Source organism: Macrobrachium rosenbergii, chromosome 6 (assembly GCF_040412425.1).
Source record: "Macrobrachium rosenbergii isolate ZJJX-2024 chromosome 6, ASM4041242v1, whole genome shotgun sequence".
In the NCBI taxonomy this organism is placed as follows: domain Eukaryota; kingdom Metazoa; phylum Arthropoda; class Malacostraca; order Decapoda; family Palaemonidae; genus Macrobrachium; species Macrobrachium rosenbergii.
This window is the reverse complement of record NC_089746.1, coordinates 23504148-23524147: the sequence shown is the minus strand read 5'-3', so window position 1 is coordinate 23524147 and position 20000 is coordinate 23504148. Positions and strand designations below refer to the sequence as shown.

Sequence of the window (20000 nt, the reverse complement as noted above, 5' to 3'; positions counted from 1 at the left end):
TGTCACCATCCCCGGTAACGCTCTTTTCCTCCCTGTCTGTGGTTGCTCTTGCTCCTCTTCATCGCTGGAGTTCCCTCCCCTCCCCGCCTCTCTCTCTCTCTCTCTCTCTCTCTCTCTCTCTCTCTCTCTCTCTCTCTCTCTCTCTCTTCATTCCCTGTTTGAGATGTTCTATAGAACGTTAATACAATGACACAGGCAGACATTATAATAGCTGTTCCATTTGTTTTTCCTCATTTGTCACAAAAACTCGTATGTGCTCAAGGATTTACTTTACAGTCCTTTGTAAAAAGTAAGTAGTGAGTAAGGTCACTCATTCCCATGACATTAAGAACTCATAGAAAGTAACTAAGGATGAATATTTGTAATGAATAAAAAAATATTTCAACTCAGACAAAACGGATTTCGTAACAGTGGAAGAAGAAATCAAAAGGTCGAAATTGAAATTTATTCTTTATTTTGTCTCGTGTAATAAATTTCATGAAATAATATAAAACTGAAAATGTATCGGCTCATGCAGTTATATCAAGTATTGAATTTTCACATACACAGCATCATTATTATGATTATTAATGTTATTATCATTATTATTATTAAAAACATTTAATTTTGATAAATTCAAATTACATACTCATCTAAAGGGAAACTTTTCGAAGAACTATGAAGCACGGAGAGTTAATGTAATGAAGTCTGGCAAATATTATCCCTAGAGTTTTTTTAAAATTCGGTTATAATTTTCTCTCTATATTTGTTACTATATACTGTATATATAGATAGATAGATAGATAGATAGATAGATATGGGTGTTTGTGTGAGGGTGGGCGGGCGGGCGTGCGTGCGTGCGTTTATTTTAACCTCTTCCTGCTATAAACGCATTCCAAAAGACATGCAGGCTTGCACTGCCATTAAGGTGAGATTGACCAAGTGCTAACTTTTACCAGAATCCATTACGAGAAGGAAATCTAAATAAAATTAGAAAACGGGTTCAAGAAACGCAAGAGATAAACCCTTTCATGGGTGACTCAACCGCTGTTTACGGCGATCTCTTGAAGATAAGAATTCACGACCGATTGTGGATTACTGCGCTCAAGCTCTGCGGCTATCATTATTTCTCCTGCCCATTAATCTGATCCTTTTGTCGGGCTAAACAACTCCAGGAACCTTATCGCTTATCCCAAGTAGTGGGAACTTTTCTTTTTGCAACAGATCGTCGTCTTTCGTAGTAGTTTTTACTTCAATACGGTCTGTTTATTCCAAGTATATATCGTTGACGGAAGGTAAAATTAACATATTAGGAATAGTATATACTCTTGTATTGTTACAGTGGACAATAACGAGAAAACTGCAACTCTCATCGGTCAATGATGAAAATCAACAACTCTCATTGGTCATTTGTGAAAAACTACAACTTTTATTGGTCCTTGACGAGAAAACTGAAACTCTCCTAAGTCCACGATGAAAAAACTGAACAAAACTGAACTTGCATTGGTCATTGACGAGAAAACTGTAACTCTCATTGGTCTATGATGAAAAAAAAACTTACATTGCTCATTGACGAGAAAACTGCAACTCTCATCGGCTTGTGATGAAAAATGTAACTCTCATCGGTCGTGACGAGAAACTGTAACTCTCATTGGTTAGTGACGAAAAATTTTTAACTCTCATTGGTCAATGAGGAGTAAACAACAACTCTGATCGGTCATTGGTGGAAAAATTACAACTCTCATTGGTCCTTGACGAGAAAACTGAAACTCGCATTGTTTCATGATAAAAACTGCGACTTTCATTGGTCAATGACAAGGAAATTGTAACTCTCATTGGTTCATGATCAGAAAACTAGAACTCTCATTGGTCCATGACGAAGAATCTGTAACTGTCATTAGTCAGTGACGAAAAAGCTTTAACTATCATTGGTCCATGGCGTGAAAACTGCAACCCTCATTGGTTAGGGATGAAAAAACTCTAATTCCCATTGGTTCATGACGAGAAAACTGTAACTTTCATAGGTCAGTGACGAAAAAAGTGCACTCTAACTGGTCCATGACGAAAAAACTGTAACTCCTCGGTCAGTGACGAAAAAACTACAACTTCCTTAGGTCAATAACGAGAAATTATAACTCTCATTTGCCCCAAGTAAAAAATCATCTCTGATTGGTACATGAGGAAACAATTCCAACTCTCATTGGTCCAAAATGAAAAACAACTGCTACTCTCATAGGTACGATGAAAAAAACTGCAACTGTCATTGTTCCATGACGAGAAAAGTAACTTTTATTGGTCAAGGAAAAACTAACTCTCATTGGCCCATGGCAAGAGAACCATAACCATTGTTGGTTCTTGACGAGAAAACTAAGATCCTAATCAACTCATGACCAGAAAATTAAAACGCTTATTGATCATGATCAGAAAACTACAGCCCTGACTGGATCCACAACGATAAAGTCACAACCCTCAATGGTCCAAATGAGAAAACCACAACTGCTATTGGTCCATGACGAAAAAACTACAAACCTCAGCCCTTGAGCTGGGTCGCTTCCAATCAATGCGAATAAGTGCAATGAAGCCTACAAATTATAAACTGCAAGTAAATTACAATGTATTGCAATTTTGCAATCATATCCGTGATCGTAAACCCAATACAGACTGCAGATGCCAATGTGCGTTTTCATATCCTAATTGTTGGAGCTTTCCATCAATAATTGAGGGTTGTGGTTCTCTTGTTATGAACCAATAAGTTTGTAGTTTTATGACCATGGAATCTATTATATTTCTACTTTTAGATTTATACCAAATAACCATATTACGATTTTCTCCTACTTCTCTCCTTTATCTTCGCTTTTCTGTTATAACTGTTCATTATACAAGTCTCCACATATAACCCCGGTCGAAGTCGGGACCTATGTAAACATTCATGGCTGGGACCCAGACACAACAGGCCAAGTGACTCATCAGGGCATGATCTTCCCCGCCCCCCGTCCTCTCTCTCTCTCTCTCTCTCTCTCTCTCTCCTAATTTACCTATATATTTCATATAATGTTACAACATTCTTCTCCTCAGAAAGCCTCTGGTATTCACGAAGACCAAATCATAAACTCTCTTTTCCGAATGGGTAGTATCCTTTCGGATTAATGTGCTAAAAGCATTTGCGAAATATTAAAATCTACATTTTCCCCCATCACTCATCAAACCTACATTTTTCTTTTACCTTTTAAACCGGTTGTCCGTAAACCTTTACTCGAAGCAAAATCGAAGCCTCTCCAAATAGTTAGAAAATGTTCTAATCTCGGCCACTACAGACTCCAATGTATTTGGGAAGCATGTGAGTACCAAATCCCAAGAATATTTCTTTTTTACATAATCCTAAATTATATCTGCTTTGCAATACTAAAATTCCAAGCCAGTAATTCAACTCGAGTGTTATGAAAATTCCTTTGGTCACTTATTACTATTAATCGTGTAGTTGGACGTTGTAAGGGAGCCTGATGAAGTTTCATTTATATCTCAGAGGAAATGGATATATTCGTCGCATGAAAGTATGTCGTTTCTTTTAGAAGCAGTAAAGAATGGCATTTCCTCATAAGCTGTCTCCCGACTGCAAACATTCCTCTTCGAAATCGAATACGGACAAGTACTCGAAAAGCGTTACTGTTCTTTACCAATCCTCCCCCAAGTCAGTGGCCTATGTTTTGGGTGACCACGCGTCACACCCAACTCTCGCCTCTCATTGGTAGGTTAGTATGCCACTTCGACCAATTGTTTCACTCTGAGAGTTGACATCTTGCCTCAAACTTGGAGCATATTTGGATGGCCTTCCCTGTTCTCTCTCTCTCTCTCTCTCTCTCTCTCTCTCTCTCTCTCTCTCTCTCTCTCTCTCTCAGTGCTCTTCCATCCCGCCCCCAGCCAGAAGCATATTTGGCAAAGACAAACGAACAGGAATTTTTCATGCTTTCGGGTAGGCAAGGAGAGTCAAGAACCCCACTATGAATGCAAAAGACCGGTAGGTATGTAGGAACGAGGTCAATTTTCAATTTACATTTCACGGGACCACCATTTTATTTTCATAATGTGTTCTGAGGGAAAAGCAACAACATGACACCCTTCCTCTAGGGGGACCAAAATGCCAACCTCGAAAAATTAGACAGTTTATGAGAACAGGAAAGCCAACTGTTAAGACATTAAGGACATAGAGGAAGAGAATGGGAACTGGAGAAATGTACAGAAAACAATTTGTAAAAGACTAACTGAAGAAATCAAGGCAAGTCTAGTAAAGCATTAAAAGGGTGCATAAATATGGTCTATAGCCCACAGGAACGACCGCTTAACTGACATTAACATCTTTACATAGTCTCTTATTAGGTAATAAATACAGATGCATATTTATGCGAGATTTCAAGGTTGGGAAAATTACTTACCTATCTAGCAAGCTAACTGGCCGTCTACCTATCTATTTACACGCACATACATAATTATATATATATATATATATATATATATATATATATATATATATATATATATATATATATATATATATATGTATATATATACAGTATTTATATGATTAATTTTGTAAAAAAATTCAAAAGTAACTTTTTATACTCTCATATGCTATCACAATATAATCCATTAACATCAAGAACCCTTTTTGTGATAAGTTATTCCAAAGAAATAGTAATTTCGATATCAAGGGGTTATTCGTGGGCTTAATGATATATATATAAATATATATATATATATATATATATATATATATATATATATATATATATATATATATATATATATATATATATATATATACATGTGTGTGTGTGTACGTGTATTCTGGACATTTAATCCGCTGTCCTTTCTCCTACTCCTTCCAACGCTCCTCCCTAATTTCCCACGATCATGTTTGATGCTGCTAATTTATATTTTCCGGGGATAGCATTTCGGAGGCAGATAATACTTTTGTTCCTTGCTTAACGATGGATCTGGAATTTCCTCCAACCTAACTGCATTTTGGTCTCAGAAAAAGCAAGAGTGTATAATCGCAAGATGATATCACCGACTAAGATGAGACAGATTCCAAGCAGGATGACATGTGTGGCCTGGGTAAGCCTATTTATATACGCTACATGTCTATCTCATGTGAGCAACTCCTTCAAAGCTAAGTGGGACTTATCCGCCCTTTTATTAAGTATTGTCTATAATTATTACTTTAAAGATTGCCTTGAGAGCTTCCTGGCTGTGTGCCGCCTATAGTCTCTCAGCCTCGATACAAATTTCAAGTCTAGGAGTTCCTTTGTAGGGTATCAGTAAATCTATACACGAGAGAGAGAGAGAGAGAGAGAGAGAGAGAGAGAGAGAGAGAGAGAGAGAGAGAGAGAGAGAGAGAGAGAGAGAGAAACCTGAAATAACGGACATCACATCACAAGCGTGAATTTAATTGTTAAGCGCACCACTTCAACCAAGAGAAGAATGAATTTGATACAAGAACAGCACACGAACGCCCACATCAGCAAGCTCAAGGAATCCAACACAAGAAAAGTACGCGGCAACACTCACTTGGCCTTGGCCTTTGTAAGAATGTCAATCTGGTCCTGGAAGTCCACAACGGCCTCCTGGTGCTTCTTCTTGAGCATATGGTGAGTCTGTTCACTCTCCAGGTGCACATCCTCCAATAGCTTGCGCAGTTTGGCCAGCTCCGCGTCTCTCTTCTTGTTGATCTCAATCTGGAAAGTAATATACAAGGTACAGTGACTGTTACTAAAAGATCAAAGATCTGGGAAGAGCGACTTTAAAAATCTCTAAGCAAAGGGTCGACAATTTGGGAAGAACGACTTTCAAAGTCTGTGAGCGAACGGTCGAAATTTTGGGAAGAACGACATTAAAGATATGATTTGGAAAGAACATGTCTGTGAGAAAACGTAGAAGATTTTGGGAGATTTGGAAAGAACGACGTTTGGAAAGAACGACGTTCAAAGTATGTGAGCAAACGGTAGAAGATTTGGAAAGAACGACGTCCAAAGTCTGTGAGCAAACTAACATTTGAATGAATGTCAAAGTTCTTATAAAGGTCGAAGACTGAATATCAGAAAATTGTTGTCATTCTCGGTATAAAAACAGTAGACTCAGTCTCAGTGTTTAAAAGCAAACGGCCGAAGATTTGGGAATAATAAAACACGAAGAAGAAACTTATAAGGACTTTAAGAGTGATAAACCTAATAATAAGGGGTTTTTCAAGTTACTATTAAATCAGAAATGAGAAAAAGGTTTGCCAATCTGGAAATTAAAACGCAAGATTCAGTGTCTAGAACCAAACCGTCTAAGATCTGGGAGGAATGTAACTTGATGTTAAAGCTTGTGAGCACTTCAAAGGTGATAATAAGCATTGAAAATCATCGCCAAGTGTTTATTAAATCAGTAATTAAAAGAACCAAGAGAAACCGAAAGGTCAACGTCGGCAGACGAGTCAAAAAATAATTATCCCTTATTTCTTTCAACTGAGACGTTTTACTTCAAGTCCACTCCTTTTTCAGGAATTATTGTTCCTGTCTATCCCTATTACAATTAAATTTCATGGTTGTCAATGGTTAGGAAGAGCTATAAAACACAACGTGCTTACATTTTATCTTCGTAAGTCGGCTCTGTTTACGATATTTTTAGATAATTGTTTCATGCAGCAGAAAATTATCCAGAACATTTGACCAGCATTATTTTTCCAGTAAAATTCCAAAATTGTTATCTGTCTTTGTTGCTGTTAATATTTTTCATGGAAACATATCTAATCAGATATCTGAAATAAAAATGATTTTCTTTTTTTCAATTCTGAAAGTCAATCATTTTTCTAATCATTATTTGTTTCTCAACATGTAAACACGAGTTGAGTTATGGCTTCCAAGGAATAAAGTTATTTATAAGACGTCTGACGTAAACAAATAATGGATTTACTGCAGCTTGATTTCAGATACATTAGCCATTAGGCAAGCTACTTTTTAGGAATGATCCACAAAACCTTCGAAGGTATGCAAGGATTTACAGGAGACCCTAATGCAGTAAGCGCTACTACAAAATTGAGCGGTACTAATGTAGAAAGAGAATAATTCAGTAATAGGTAAGCAAATGTGTTCACACTTTCGCTTGACTTATCCTAACGTTTTCTTTCTTGATTAAGCAGTAAAAGAGAAAATTTAGTATATCGCCATTTGTGACAAACGGCTGACATCAAAGCAAGACCAATCTATAAAAGGATTAAAAAAAACTTGACAACGAAGTACAAAGAAACTTTATTTCTTTTTGCTCAGTTGCCTCCCAACAACCTAACGAGGTGTTTTTTCTCTTAGAACCCGATAAGACCTGATGATCCGGTTATGAACCAGTTCCTCGGATCTTGGAAAAGAAGAGGTAAATCATATAAAAGGTGAGATGAAAAACCGGTATGTTATGGAACTTTTCGCTTAAAGATGAATGAAATTTTGGATCTTAGCTGATCAGCAAAATACGTAACAAAATTGCTTATTAATTCTGGAAATTCAGTTTTCTTAAGTCATGAGTGTCAGATATTCGTTATATATTTTACGTTCATGACCTTCGTTCTTTTGACGCCAGTTTGGTATAAATCAACCATTCAATCAGCTCTTTCTAGAAAAATGAGTTGAGCATCCCTATTGCTACCACATGCAGGTAGTTTAGCCGTCACTAATATAGCGTTTATTTTGATATAATGGAAATGCGTATAAGTAATGAAGCCAAAGAAAGCAGTGTTCGTTACCTGTCCATCGGCGCCAGCTTCGACCTCCTCGATACGTTCTGTGAGTTGGATCACCTGAACGCTGAGGTCAGCTTTCTCACGCTCAACCTGAGTGAATGAACATTGATATTAGATGATTTATACATAAAACTCAGTGCTGTAAATTACAATTTATTCATCTTTATCTATCTATTAATCAATTCATTAAATAATTTTAAAAAGATTTACATATGAAAACATAATATTAAGTGATAAAGAAAACATAGAAGTGAACTAAAACTGAACATAAAAAATATAGGAAACAATAGAAAGAAATTGCATGACACGAAAATAAACCGCTGATAATAGATAAATAAATAACTGATAGTACAAGATGACTTTAATATAACAATATGATGTTGATAATGGTTTTGAAAGAGTAATAAAAAACTAAATTGGTTAATATAAGGCTTACAAGATTCATAAAAGGTTAAGGTGTTGATATAAAATCATAGGAGGATCATTTTTCACCTTAAAGAAGAAACCGACGGGAACCATGCAGAAAGTATAGGGTTACATAATGATTCTCTCTCTCTCTCTCTCTCTCTCTCTCTCTCTCTCTCTCTCTCTCTCTCTCTCTCTCTCTCTCTCTCTATATATATATATATATATATATATATATATATATATATATATATATATATATATATATATATATGTGTGTGTGTGTGTGTGGGTGCGTGTTTGTGTGTGCGTGAGAGTGGGTGTATGTGTAGTATGTATACAGTGTCTGGTGAAATGATGTGAAAACTATAGTATAACCAAACTTCTGAATTTTAATGCAAGAACAATCGAGGTTATGAAAGCAAACGAGTCAGGAGAAAGGTGTTATATACGTGATATACGTAACAGAAGAATGGGAGTTGATAGCACAAACACATGGCTATAATTGTGAAGGAAGGACAGAGCTGGTGATACTATAAGGACTTTATGGAATTTTTGTTGACAGAGTGATAGATGTGACTGGTCAGAATATCGGCTGGACAAGAATAACAGAAAAAAATCTGAAAAGCTTCAAATATGATAAAGAAGTTGACAAATAAAAGATATAAAATTATCAGTCTCCAGAGGATTAGTGTGAAACGAGTGGGAAAAAAGTATACCAAGAAAAATGGAAAACGTTCTTATCAATAACTGACCACAGGATTATTTTGGGAAGAAGGGAGGAATACAGTATCGGTTTGTCTTTCCATTTGTCAGCCATCTTAAATCTATGCCGGTATCTTTTACTAACACCATTTACTAAATAAATAATATGAGTCAACTGCTTTTGAAGTCACGTTACTTATCTCCACGTGGGATACAATCTCCACAAATTCCTAAGCCTAAAGAGTAAAAGGGAAGGTAGAAAAGATAAAGAATAAAAAGGCAGGTGCGAACTGACAGGTGGGAACCGCGAGCCAACGGGATGAATCACCTCTATATTTTGAATCCGCCCAAGGCTCTCTCTCTCTCTCTCTCTCTCTCTCTCTCTCTCTCTCTCTCTCTCTCTCTCTCTCTCTCTCGCCTACTTCTACGATCACTCAAATGCGGTTGGGAGAAAGCACGTATTCACGGTTACACACACACACACACACTTTCTCACTGGCACACATAGCCAAGCTGACTACTAACGACACATGTGCTCTCAACGTAAGCTTATTCGCCCACATACAACTATATATATATATATATATATATATATATATATATATATATATATATATATATATATATATATATATATATATATATATATATATATAAACATATATATAAAATATATAATATATATATGTATGTATGTATATATGTATATATATTTATATATTCTTTTTTATATATACATTTTTGTGTATATATGTATCTATATATCTGTATATATACATATGTATATACAGATGTATATAAGCTTACATATTGTATATACACACATACACATATTATATATATATATATATATATATATATATATATATATACATACATACATACATACATACATACTCGTACATATGTTATTTTATATAAGGATGGCCTGAAGACCAGGTAAAACTGCAAACATTGCCACTCCTCAAAAACATACACAGGCACAACCGAGTTTTCGGAAACTCATTCCTTTTCTCATAAGCAGGGTCAGTTATCCAACAAAAATTGCATTGGAAATGATGTGCAAGTATCAAATTAGCACAATAAATGACAACTTACAAATTGGGAACATAAAAACAAAGGACAGAATAACATAAAACTAAAAAAGGCAAAAATGCAATGACTAAAGAGGAAACTACTAGTTAAACAGAAATCATCAAATAAAATTAATAAGTAAATAAATGAAAAATACAAAACATAAATAATAAAGCAAAAATAGTACTCTGGAGAACTTACTGTTCATGTCTGTGGTTAGAAGATATATGGGTAAGTTAGGAGCAGAGACTAAACATGAAAGGGTATGGGGCGGCGAGTGGTCCAATTACGCTATTCATAACGGGAGTGAGATAGTCTGATTGTTGAATGAGGGTGTTTGCTGTTTGATATAAAGGGACTCGTAAAACGGAAAGGAATATCTGTCTTGTGTTTTCCTATTTTCCTAGGGATTTTTAAATTAATGTATTCATTGTGGTGACGACAGGATTTGGCATGAATTTGAGCAGCGGTATTTCCTATTCCGCTCAAAGACAAGCCTTTGCGATGGCTGACACGCACACACACACACACACACACATATATATGTATGTATGTATGTATACGTGTGTGCATGTGCGTGTTATTGTATGTAAAAATAGCCTGCGTATGTATGTGCAAATATGCAAAAAATACATTTCTAAATTCCAAGTAAACTCATTGCTGGCTCTGCATAAACATTCCATTGTAAACGCTCCTTTAAAAACAGAGAACGAGGTCGGCCGCTTCAATAAACATTTGACCCCTAACCTCCTCTGCATACATTCATGACACGTTTGTATACGTTCCCTCGTCACAATCTTTTCTTGAGGAAGTTAATCACGAAATTTCTTCAAGAATTTAATCAACGAAGACTTTACCTGCACCATCGGTACAGTACGTTTCCTAGTTCTTTATTAGCCTTCAAGGCAGATGATGATAATAGGGAACCAAATGAACTTATCTGGACCCAGCAGAAGGAAAATAAATGAAAAGAAGAAGATGCAAAATTGTAGGTCAGGGAAGTCTTTTAAAGAGAAAAAACTGTCTGCATCTTATCTTCTTGAAACAGAAACCAGTAGAAATCAATTCAACAATCACCTGTATCCAGTAGACGTAATCCCTTCAGTAAAGAAAAAGAATCACCTGTATCCAGTAGAGGTAATTCCTTAAATTACGAACGAGAATCGCATGTATCCAGTAGACGCAATTCCTTAGATAACGAACGAGAATCACCTGTATCCAGTAGGCGTAATTTCTTAAATTACGAACGAGAATCACCTATATCCAGTAGACGTAATTCCTTGAATTATTTTCAGGAACCCGCAACTTTTATTTTTCAAAGGCCTAAAAACTGGATCCCTTATTGGCTTTGGTTAATTACCCTTTCCGAGTAATAGGGCCGTTAACCCATAAACGCGGTCTCTCTAGTGCAGCTTTAGTTGGAGACATCGACCGCAGCCAGAATTGTCTTGATCACCCATAAAAATTCTTACCGTTGCGAGGAACGTTGCACAGAAAATAAAAGTGGCTGAAGAAGTTCTTTGGATTTCCAACTAGACCTAGGTGTATGTTATGTTCTAAATTCACCGTCGTCTGTTCAGGTGTAGATTTTCCTTTTTGGATTCTTCGTACTTTTACTTCAAGCGCCAGCAGTGAAATGCGAACTGTTTTCTGCTTAGTTGTACTGGTTAGCGAATCGTCAACTTTTTCGACACTTGTTTCTGTTTGTCATTAACCCGTTTGGCATCTGCAGTCTCATAAAAGCTTTGCATTGCTCAGTGTATGAAAAGATTGCTCATGATGACAGGATTGGCATTTATATTTATATTCAATAAAGTCATTCGTATAGACAAAATCCTTCGTAATATTTTCTATGGAAATCCAAGTCCTTTCTTTACATAGCCTTGCATTTTCAAGAGTCCCACTGAGATAATGGCATGTGCATGGAAGAACGCGTTACCTAATCTAATCCCACAGAAACAAACCTTGGACGCCCGAAATGTCAGCCAAATTCCAATGCCATCTCGCTATCGCCCTTGATGGCCAGCTGATAGAGCAAGCTCTTTGTCACTGACATTCTCCTCATGAAAAGGGAAATCCTCTTTTAAGTGACTTGGAGCAACGCCATCTTTAAGTCAGTCCATTTGAGACCAATTGCATTGCTTTTTCGGACGGTTCGTGATGAGGTTGTTAAGAGAATGCATCGATGATGCCATTAGGTACTTGCCATTCTACTTTCCAGTCTGTGACATCAGAATGATGTACGTCACTAAGATTGTTGGTGACTTGTGGGCCCATCATCAGACTTTTATATGCAGTTCCAGTCATTAACAAGATGGAATCTGAGCTTAGTGATCAACATCAGACTCATCAACATCTACAGTAGGTCACAATAGAACGAATCAGCTTTAGACTAATGAATGTCTTTCTAGTCAAGAACATGATGGTAGCAGACAATTTGGTTAACAATGGAATGTTGAATTAGATATACCCACACCTGTCAAAAGAAATGGTTGATTGGTTCTGTCTTTTTGAACTTCTCAAACTTTTGAATGAAAGCTCCTCACTTTGAATAGTATATAAGTTTAAATCTAAGTAATGGTAACAGATACTTAGTAGTCAACCTGCAAATTTTCACAAAGGTATCTTGCAGGCTCTTGAATAAATTTTAGTATAGTGTTGGTGTCTTATAGTATTAAAAATTTACAAAGGTTAAAGGACCTTACTGTTTGTTGTATAAATCCCAAGCTTCATCTTTTAAATCAAATAATGTGTTAAGTGATTAAAAAATAAGAACTGACAAATGTTATAATGACGCAAAGGCAGCAAGACACTTTCAAAGGTACAGAACTATGAATTTGTTATAGACATTATGAAAGTTCCACTAAATAATGAGAATGAGGAGCGATGCATCAGTGAATACAAATTAGATGAGCAGAACAAAAGGAAGTTTGATGAAACACATAAAAAAAGGAAATAAGATACAGATACAACATGAGAGGTTATGATTGATGTTAAAGAAAAGAATAATAGGAGACTCATGCATGAATGGAAGTCCCTTAAGAAGTAAATACTCACCCTTTGTCTGAGTTCCCTCTCGTACTCAATGTCTTCCATAAGAAGGCGAATTTTGTCCTGGAAATTCAGAGAAGAGAAATATTAGTATAGGCCTATGTGTCTTGGGAGAGCAAAAGAAAATAAGTGATGATAGCGAATGTCACGGTAATTATCATAATGAAGATAAAGATATCTTAAGAAAAATTTTTTATCAATGGACATTAGAGATCATAAAACTAACGGTGAAATTTCAATCCTTTTCAAAATAATGATGAAATTCAAAAAGCTATCTTCGAAAATTTCTTTTCTTAATCCTTTCTGGGTATAAGAGACCTTCTTACGTGAAAAACAAAGGCTGATAAATTCATCAAGCCATAATATCACGAATAGAAATAGCACATTTTTGGCCAGCTTCCACGTCCATCATTCGTCTGTATAAAAATCTCATAAGACTAAGTCAAATGACTAAAAGTATTTGGTGCGCGGAAACTTTACTGCCCTCGTTCTTCAGGGACCCCAGTAGCGATAAAACCCCTGACATTCCCGATAGAAGAAATCACGCCCACAAGTGGAAGAGGAACGTCACGAGGAGTGAATGGTCGTAAACCGAGGTGGGGCTAACGGTAGGAAAATACTGAGACTTGGGCGATGTTCTCTCGAGGAGTAACTTTTCAGTGATTTATACTCCAAGAGGAAAAACCACACATACATACATACATACATACACAAATTGATATATGTATATGTATATATATACAGTATATATATGATATATATACAGTATATATATATGTATATGTATATATATACATATATATATATATGTATGTATGTATGTATGTATGTATGTATGTACGTGTCCATACATGAATATGTCTGTGAACAACAACCTTTGAAACAATCACATTCAGTCATGAGAAATAAAATATATTTTTAATATAACATAGGAATTACCTATTCATTAAGGTCATTCATGATATATAGGCTAAGAAGATCAAATCCTTATTTCCTTTTCCATATTACTGTTCATAAAAGTGCAGTTGATACGTTCGAATCTCCTAAACCTTTGACACAGGAAATGCTAGCTCCTGTTCCAATCTTTCCAGCTTTTTTCAGTACTTCTTCTTCTTCTTCTTCTTCTTCTTCTTCTTCTTCTTCTTCTTCTTCTTCTTCTTCTTCTTCTTTTCTTTATAGCTTGCAGGTTAGGCGAATTTTTTGCCAAGCCGGAGGGACAATAAATTCTTTTTTTGCTATTCGAAAGTGTCAGTAACCTTTGTAGAAATAGTCTTACTTTCTGAGATTTCTCTTCCTGGTCTTACTTTTTCACAATGGTAAAATTTTTTTGCCTGACCAAACATTCACTGAAGTGTAGTATTATTTCATCAATGTATTTGTGCTACATGAAAATAATCAGCGTGCACTAAGCCTACAAGTTCAAGGCCCTTCACTGACGTATCTATATATACTATATATATATATATATATATATATATATATATATATATATATATATATATATATATATATATATATATATATATATATGTATATACATCTTCTTCTTCTTCTTTTAACGTGCTTTTTCCCACTTTTGTATGGGGTAAGCACGATGCCTTCTTTTGAAGGACTTTTTGATTTGGCTTTGGGGTAGACCGTAGTCTCGATCGGCTGCCCTGCCTGACATCGCTTAGACCCATTAGCGTATGGTACATGTATCATACCAGACCCAATATAATGTAATATAATATATATACTGTACTGTATATATATATATATATATATATATATATATATATATATATATATATATATATATATATATATATATATATATATATATATATATATATATATATATATATGTGTGTGTAATATAAGTATATATATATCTGTGTATGTATATATATATATATATATATATATATATATATATATATATATATATATATATATATATATATATATATATATATGTATATGTATTCAGATGCATTTGTAATCCACATATTTTATATTTACTACGACAATGGTAAATATACTGGCGAGTAACTGAATGCATTAAAGGGTAGGAACGCAATGCAATAGCAAAAATCCTAATTTTCACCTCCAGAAGCTAGTTTAATAATGACATACCTTGTCAGCATTGTAACTGTCTATGTGATTTGGATGTTAAAAAAAACTTTAAAGTCATAAACTTAATTTCAGAAATTCAGTACCCTTTTAGTTATTTTTTTTTTTGAGTCCGGTATTTGTTTCTGCATTTCTAAACTTCATTCCATGTAGTGCTGTTATTGCTTCCAACAACCTATGGAATAGAATGCCTGTATCAAAAAATGTAAAAAACACACACATGTATAAGATTATATGTACACATATATATATATATATATATATATACTGTATATATATATATATACTCATATATATATATATATATATATATATATATATATATGTATGTATGTATGTATGTATGTATATATGCACATAATGTATGCTTTCTTTTTCTAGCATAAGGTTAGAGGAGCCGCTGCTGAGGATTATTACTGTGAGACTAATTTCAAGTTATGTCTCTTTAGCAAATTCTTACATTTTTATTTTGACAAAAAAGCTGATTGCATAGTAGTTTCACAAATCCTTTCACTGATAGTCACAATAATTGATAACAGTGTTGCTGCTGCTGCTACAAATGATAACAGTAATAATAAAAGCAGTTGTTGTTATTGGGGCCACTAGCACTACTACTATTACTACCATTACGATTACGTATAAACATCATCATCATCGTAGTGTATTTTAACCGATTTCAAGAAATTTATTGGTCTTTAATACCTCGTTTGCATTTAAGTTCCTATTCAGAGGCCGACGGGATGGATAACTGATTGTCTTTGTAAAGGAAAGTCTGAAAAATTTAGACGAAAGATGAAAAGGGTTAGAGGGGAAAAAATTGTCACACCGGCTCTTCAATAAGGGAAGGTTATATGAACCAGAAAAATGGATATTGACTCATTCATACTGTCCTTTCGATTTGCTTCGTAACTGAGAGAGAGAGAGAGAGAGAGAGAGAGAGAGATGATAGACGGACAGACAGACAGAGGGAGAGAAGCAGTGTGAGTGGGTTGCAGATGCATGAGGTGGGTTGGTCCCGGAAAGGTAATGTTGAAATCGAGGGGTTTATTTCTGAGCTAACATTTTGGCACGGCCCCACCTTTTCCCTCAGTGGTTCCTCACTCCTCACCCTGAGCTCCTCACCCCAATTCGTTTTTCCCCACCTGTCTACATATCGCCACTTGGAGGCGCCTGTACGCAGGCTTAGGGATGCTTCTCTATTTATAATGTCTCTCTTTCTCTCTCTCCACTCTCTCTCTTTCTCTCCACTCTCTCTCCTCTCTCTCTTTCTCTCCCTCCGTATACACATCTTAATTTCTCCACTCCAACCCCGGCCTCTTTCCCCCTACCCTCCTGCTACCCCGATTACTCACCATTAGCCCATGCGAGCGAGCAAGAGCGGTTTATGCGAATATTAGATCAATTTTCCTTCCGCTGAAGGAATGCCTTGGTGGTAATACCTTTAATATTGTGTTCAAGTTATAAATGGATGCGCATTTGTATCCCGGGTCTTTTCACTGTTATATAAAAGTTTTTACTATGCAGTTTTATACGCAGTACTTCTAAAAGATGAAATTTCATTTAAAAAGAACTTGTGACTTTACTTTGATTTGATAAATGAGATAATTATCTGAAAATTTCTATTATTCTTAACTAAGATTTAAAAACTATTATAATCCTGTCAATTCTATGAGACACTTAAGGTTTTGTTTAATAAAATGAATGTTCTTGTTTACCATATCGTAAAATGGAACACACCAATATAACATATTTCTGAAACATCTAGTTTTACATAGAAGCAGAATTGCCGCTGCACTTCCGTGAAAAACTTACACCTTAAAGGACAAGGCTTTTGACGCGGCAAATTAAATGTGCCGTGAATAACGCATTGTCTTCCACATGCCTAATTAGATAAACTTAACGCATCATTGAAACCGGCAGTGATCCTTGAAGTGAGAACAGGTTTTGAGAACCAGCCAAGATGTTCCCCCCTTCTTTTTTTCTTTACTGGAACGTATGTGGGAGTTCAGGTGCTGGTGACATATGTAAAAGATCAAGGTGGTTCGGATATTTTAGGAGACGCGGGAACTTTTTGCACATACACCTTTGGAACGAGATAACTAGCGGATGATGATCATTCTCAGTTCTCGTTTTAGGAATGCCTTGTCTGTTATAAAAAAGTAGTGCTGATGTACTGCCAAAAGTCGATGAGGCAGAGGCAGGCACTAGAATTTATGAAGACAGGAAGCTGAGCAGACATTAATGAACGAAAAATAAATGACGAATAAGGAAGATAACCATTAATAACCAACACTTGGAAAAACTTTTTGTGCTCATATTACGGCTGATGTCATAAAATCATTCAGATGTATGATAATGGTACGCGGTATGACACAGTGATGGACGTTTATAACATGATTTCATATGGCGTAAGGTCCGTCTTCATGACATGGCATCACATGTCATGACACGACGCATGACCTAACGATATAATAAATTAGATGGACCTAAGACTTCATCTGTTGATTTCTTATATATATATATATATATATATATATATATATATATATATATATATATATATATATATATATATATATATATATATACATATATATACATTTATATAATATAATTATACTTGTGTATATACATATTATATATATTTTAATATATATATATATATATATATATATATATATATATATATATATATATAATTTTCCTTTTTATCAGTAATAATTTCCTCTGAACTTCAGCACTACACGAATGTTTATGAGCGGTAAAAATGTCACACCCCGCTCATACCTGAGAACTCTGCCGTCAATTCTTGGCAAGACAATGCTTTGGGTAGCCTGCGTGTTGACTCATTATATGGAATTATGATGACCAGCATATATACATTTTATATATATATATATATATATATATATATATATATATATATATATATATATATATATATATATATATATATATATTATATGTAAAAAAACCGACGTTATTTTAAATGTAAGGATTTAGCAATAAAAAAGGAAAACGAACAAAAGTCAGTTAAGAAATCTGAGAATCTCTTATAAAAAACTTTGACCCAATTAACAGTAAGACCAGATCTTGGATATAGACCTTTACCAAACAGTAATAAATCAACGTCTGGGTTATCGAAAGGAGAAAATAAAATCTAGATATGCAAATCAAATCTGCAAACTGTGGAATCAAGATTAACTTATAATTTTTAGGTTATTCTCAGTTCCTTACTTTGGATAAAGGTCGAGTCAGTGACTTGGGAAAATCATTGGGTGGTGGATTTTTTATCTAAATTAAGATGGTCTTATGCCAGCAAGGATCCTTACCCGCAAGTGTGGTAAGATGTGAGAGGGAGTAGGATGCCTGATGTAGACCTTTGTACTCTGCTAGCCAACAGAGATGACCATCGAATATACAGTTCTTGATGACTTATCAAAAGAAGAGTCAAAATTTACTCCTTTGGCACTTTGGCCTTAACGTAACCCCTTGCCGCTAGTAGGAAGTTTCAGAGCATGATTATCAAAGTCATGCCATCCCCTTCTTAATTCGGCTTAGTACAACGACTTCTCGTTAATCAGAATAGCTTATCATTAAGCTAACTTGTTACCAAATACCAGAAAAGTTTAATTACTGACAGAAAGCAGACAGGGGCCTATGAGGAATTTTCTTCATGCATCTTTTACATCTGGAATTCGATATTTTGGACTTACTGAGTTTAACCTTTTTTTTTTACTTAAAAATTAGTTAATTTTCATACACGAGAAAACTTGCTTTTGCCAACAAAAATAGAAGAAATAACAAATGAAAGGTAACTCTTTTAATATACTAAAAAAATAATGAAATCAAGACCAGCTAATTCACAAACAACCAGGCAAGAAAATGCGGAAATTAGTTAATAGGAGACATTAGATTTTACTGGCAGAGAAGGAGAGAGAGAGAGAGAGAGAGAGAGAGAGAGAGAGAGAGAGAGAGAGAGAGAGAGAGAGAGAGAGCTAATATGACAGTGCCAGAACCAGAGGCCAAATAAGTTCAGGGCTGCTGAGTGCCAAAACTATCGCCAGTTGTGGAGAGGCCAGTATAAGAGCAGAAAAATAAACCATCCTGCAACATTCTCAGTGTTCCATTAATTTCAACAGCAAGTCCAAGGAATCTCAGACCAATCTGCAGAGCCTTGCAACACTTTCGTGACTCCAAGAGCTTCTCAAAACGACGAATTCGATCGACAAAAATCTCTCGTCCTCCCTTACGGTCATCCCCGTCTGGGTGTCAGGGCGAATTCTTGGTCATTTTCGAAACGAAAAAGAATTGGCCAATAGCAGTTCGACTGTCATGTGGTTCAGGTCACCTTCATCAGGTGGTGAAATATGACGCTTATGTAACTCATATTTTCCTGTGTACACACACACACACACACACACACACATATATATATATATATATATATATATATATATATATATATATATATATATATATATATATATATATATATATATATATATATATATATATATACATATTGAAAGATTAAAAATTCTTTCGAATGTCGATTTTAAAAATGAACCTTAAATGTATAAAATCGTATAATTACGTCTGAATACTTTTAGGGCGGTTCAGCGATTACAAGATTTCTTTCCGGTAAGGAACTAAGTTTTTTCCATCTTGAATAGGTTTAGTCGATGAGCTGCAGTCATTACTTCTCTATTGTATTTTAATATTTTCTATGAAAATATTCGATAATTTTCTTGGAAAATTATGTTGATTCCCAATTTCAAATTTCTAAAAGCAAAACGAAAAAAAATACAGGATAAGTATTTTTAAAAGGCTTTATAAGTTCATATCAGCCTCTCATAACTTTAGAAATCAAGTGAAAACTTTCATGTATAGGCTATTTCAG

At 35.0% G+C, this 20000-nt stretch overlaps 2 protein-coding genes across 3 annotated transcripts in view; one reads left to right on the top strand and one right to left on the bottom strand.

Annotated features, from left to right (window-relative positions):
• Positions 1-20000, top strand: part of Arpc1 (Actin-related protein 2/3 complex, subunit 1A) — a 150374-nt gene that overhangs the window by 8886 nt on the left and 121488 nt on the right. The window lies entirely within an intron of this gene.
• LOC136839316 (paramyosin, long form-like) overlaps positions 1-20000 on the bottom strand; it is a 127421-nt gene that overhangs the window by 61779 nt on the left and 45642 nt on the right. For both annotated transcript variants that reach the window (XM_067105190.1, XM_067105189.1), the window contains exons 2-4: positions 12989-13045; positions 7751-7837; positions 5545-5711 (exon numbers count right to left, since the gene is read on the bottom strand). In XM_067105190.1, the coding sequence (XP_066961291.1) occupies positions 5545-5711; positions 7751-7837; positions 12989-13045 (311 nt within the window). The remainder of the gene's footprint in view (positions 1-5544; positions 5712-7750; positions 7838-12988; positions 13046-20000) is intronic.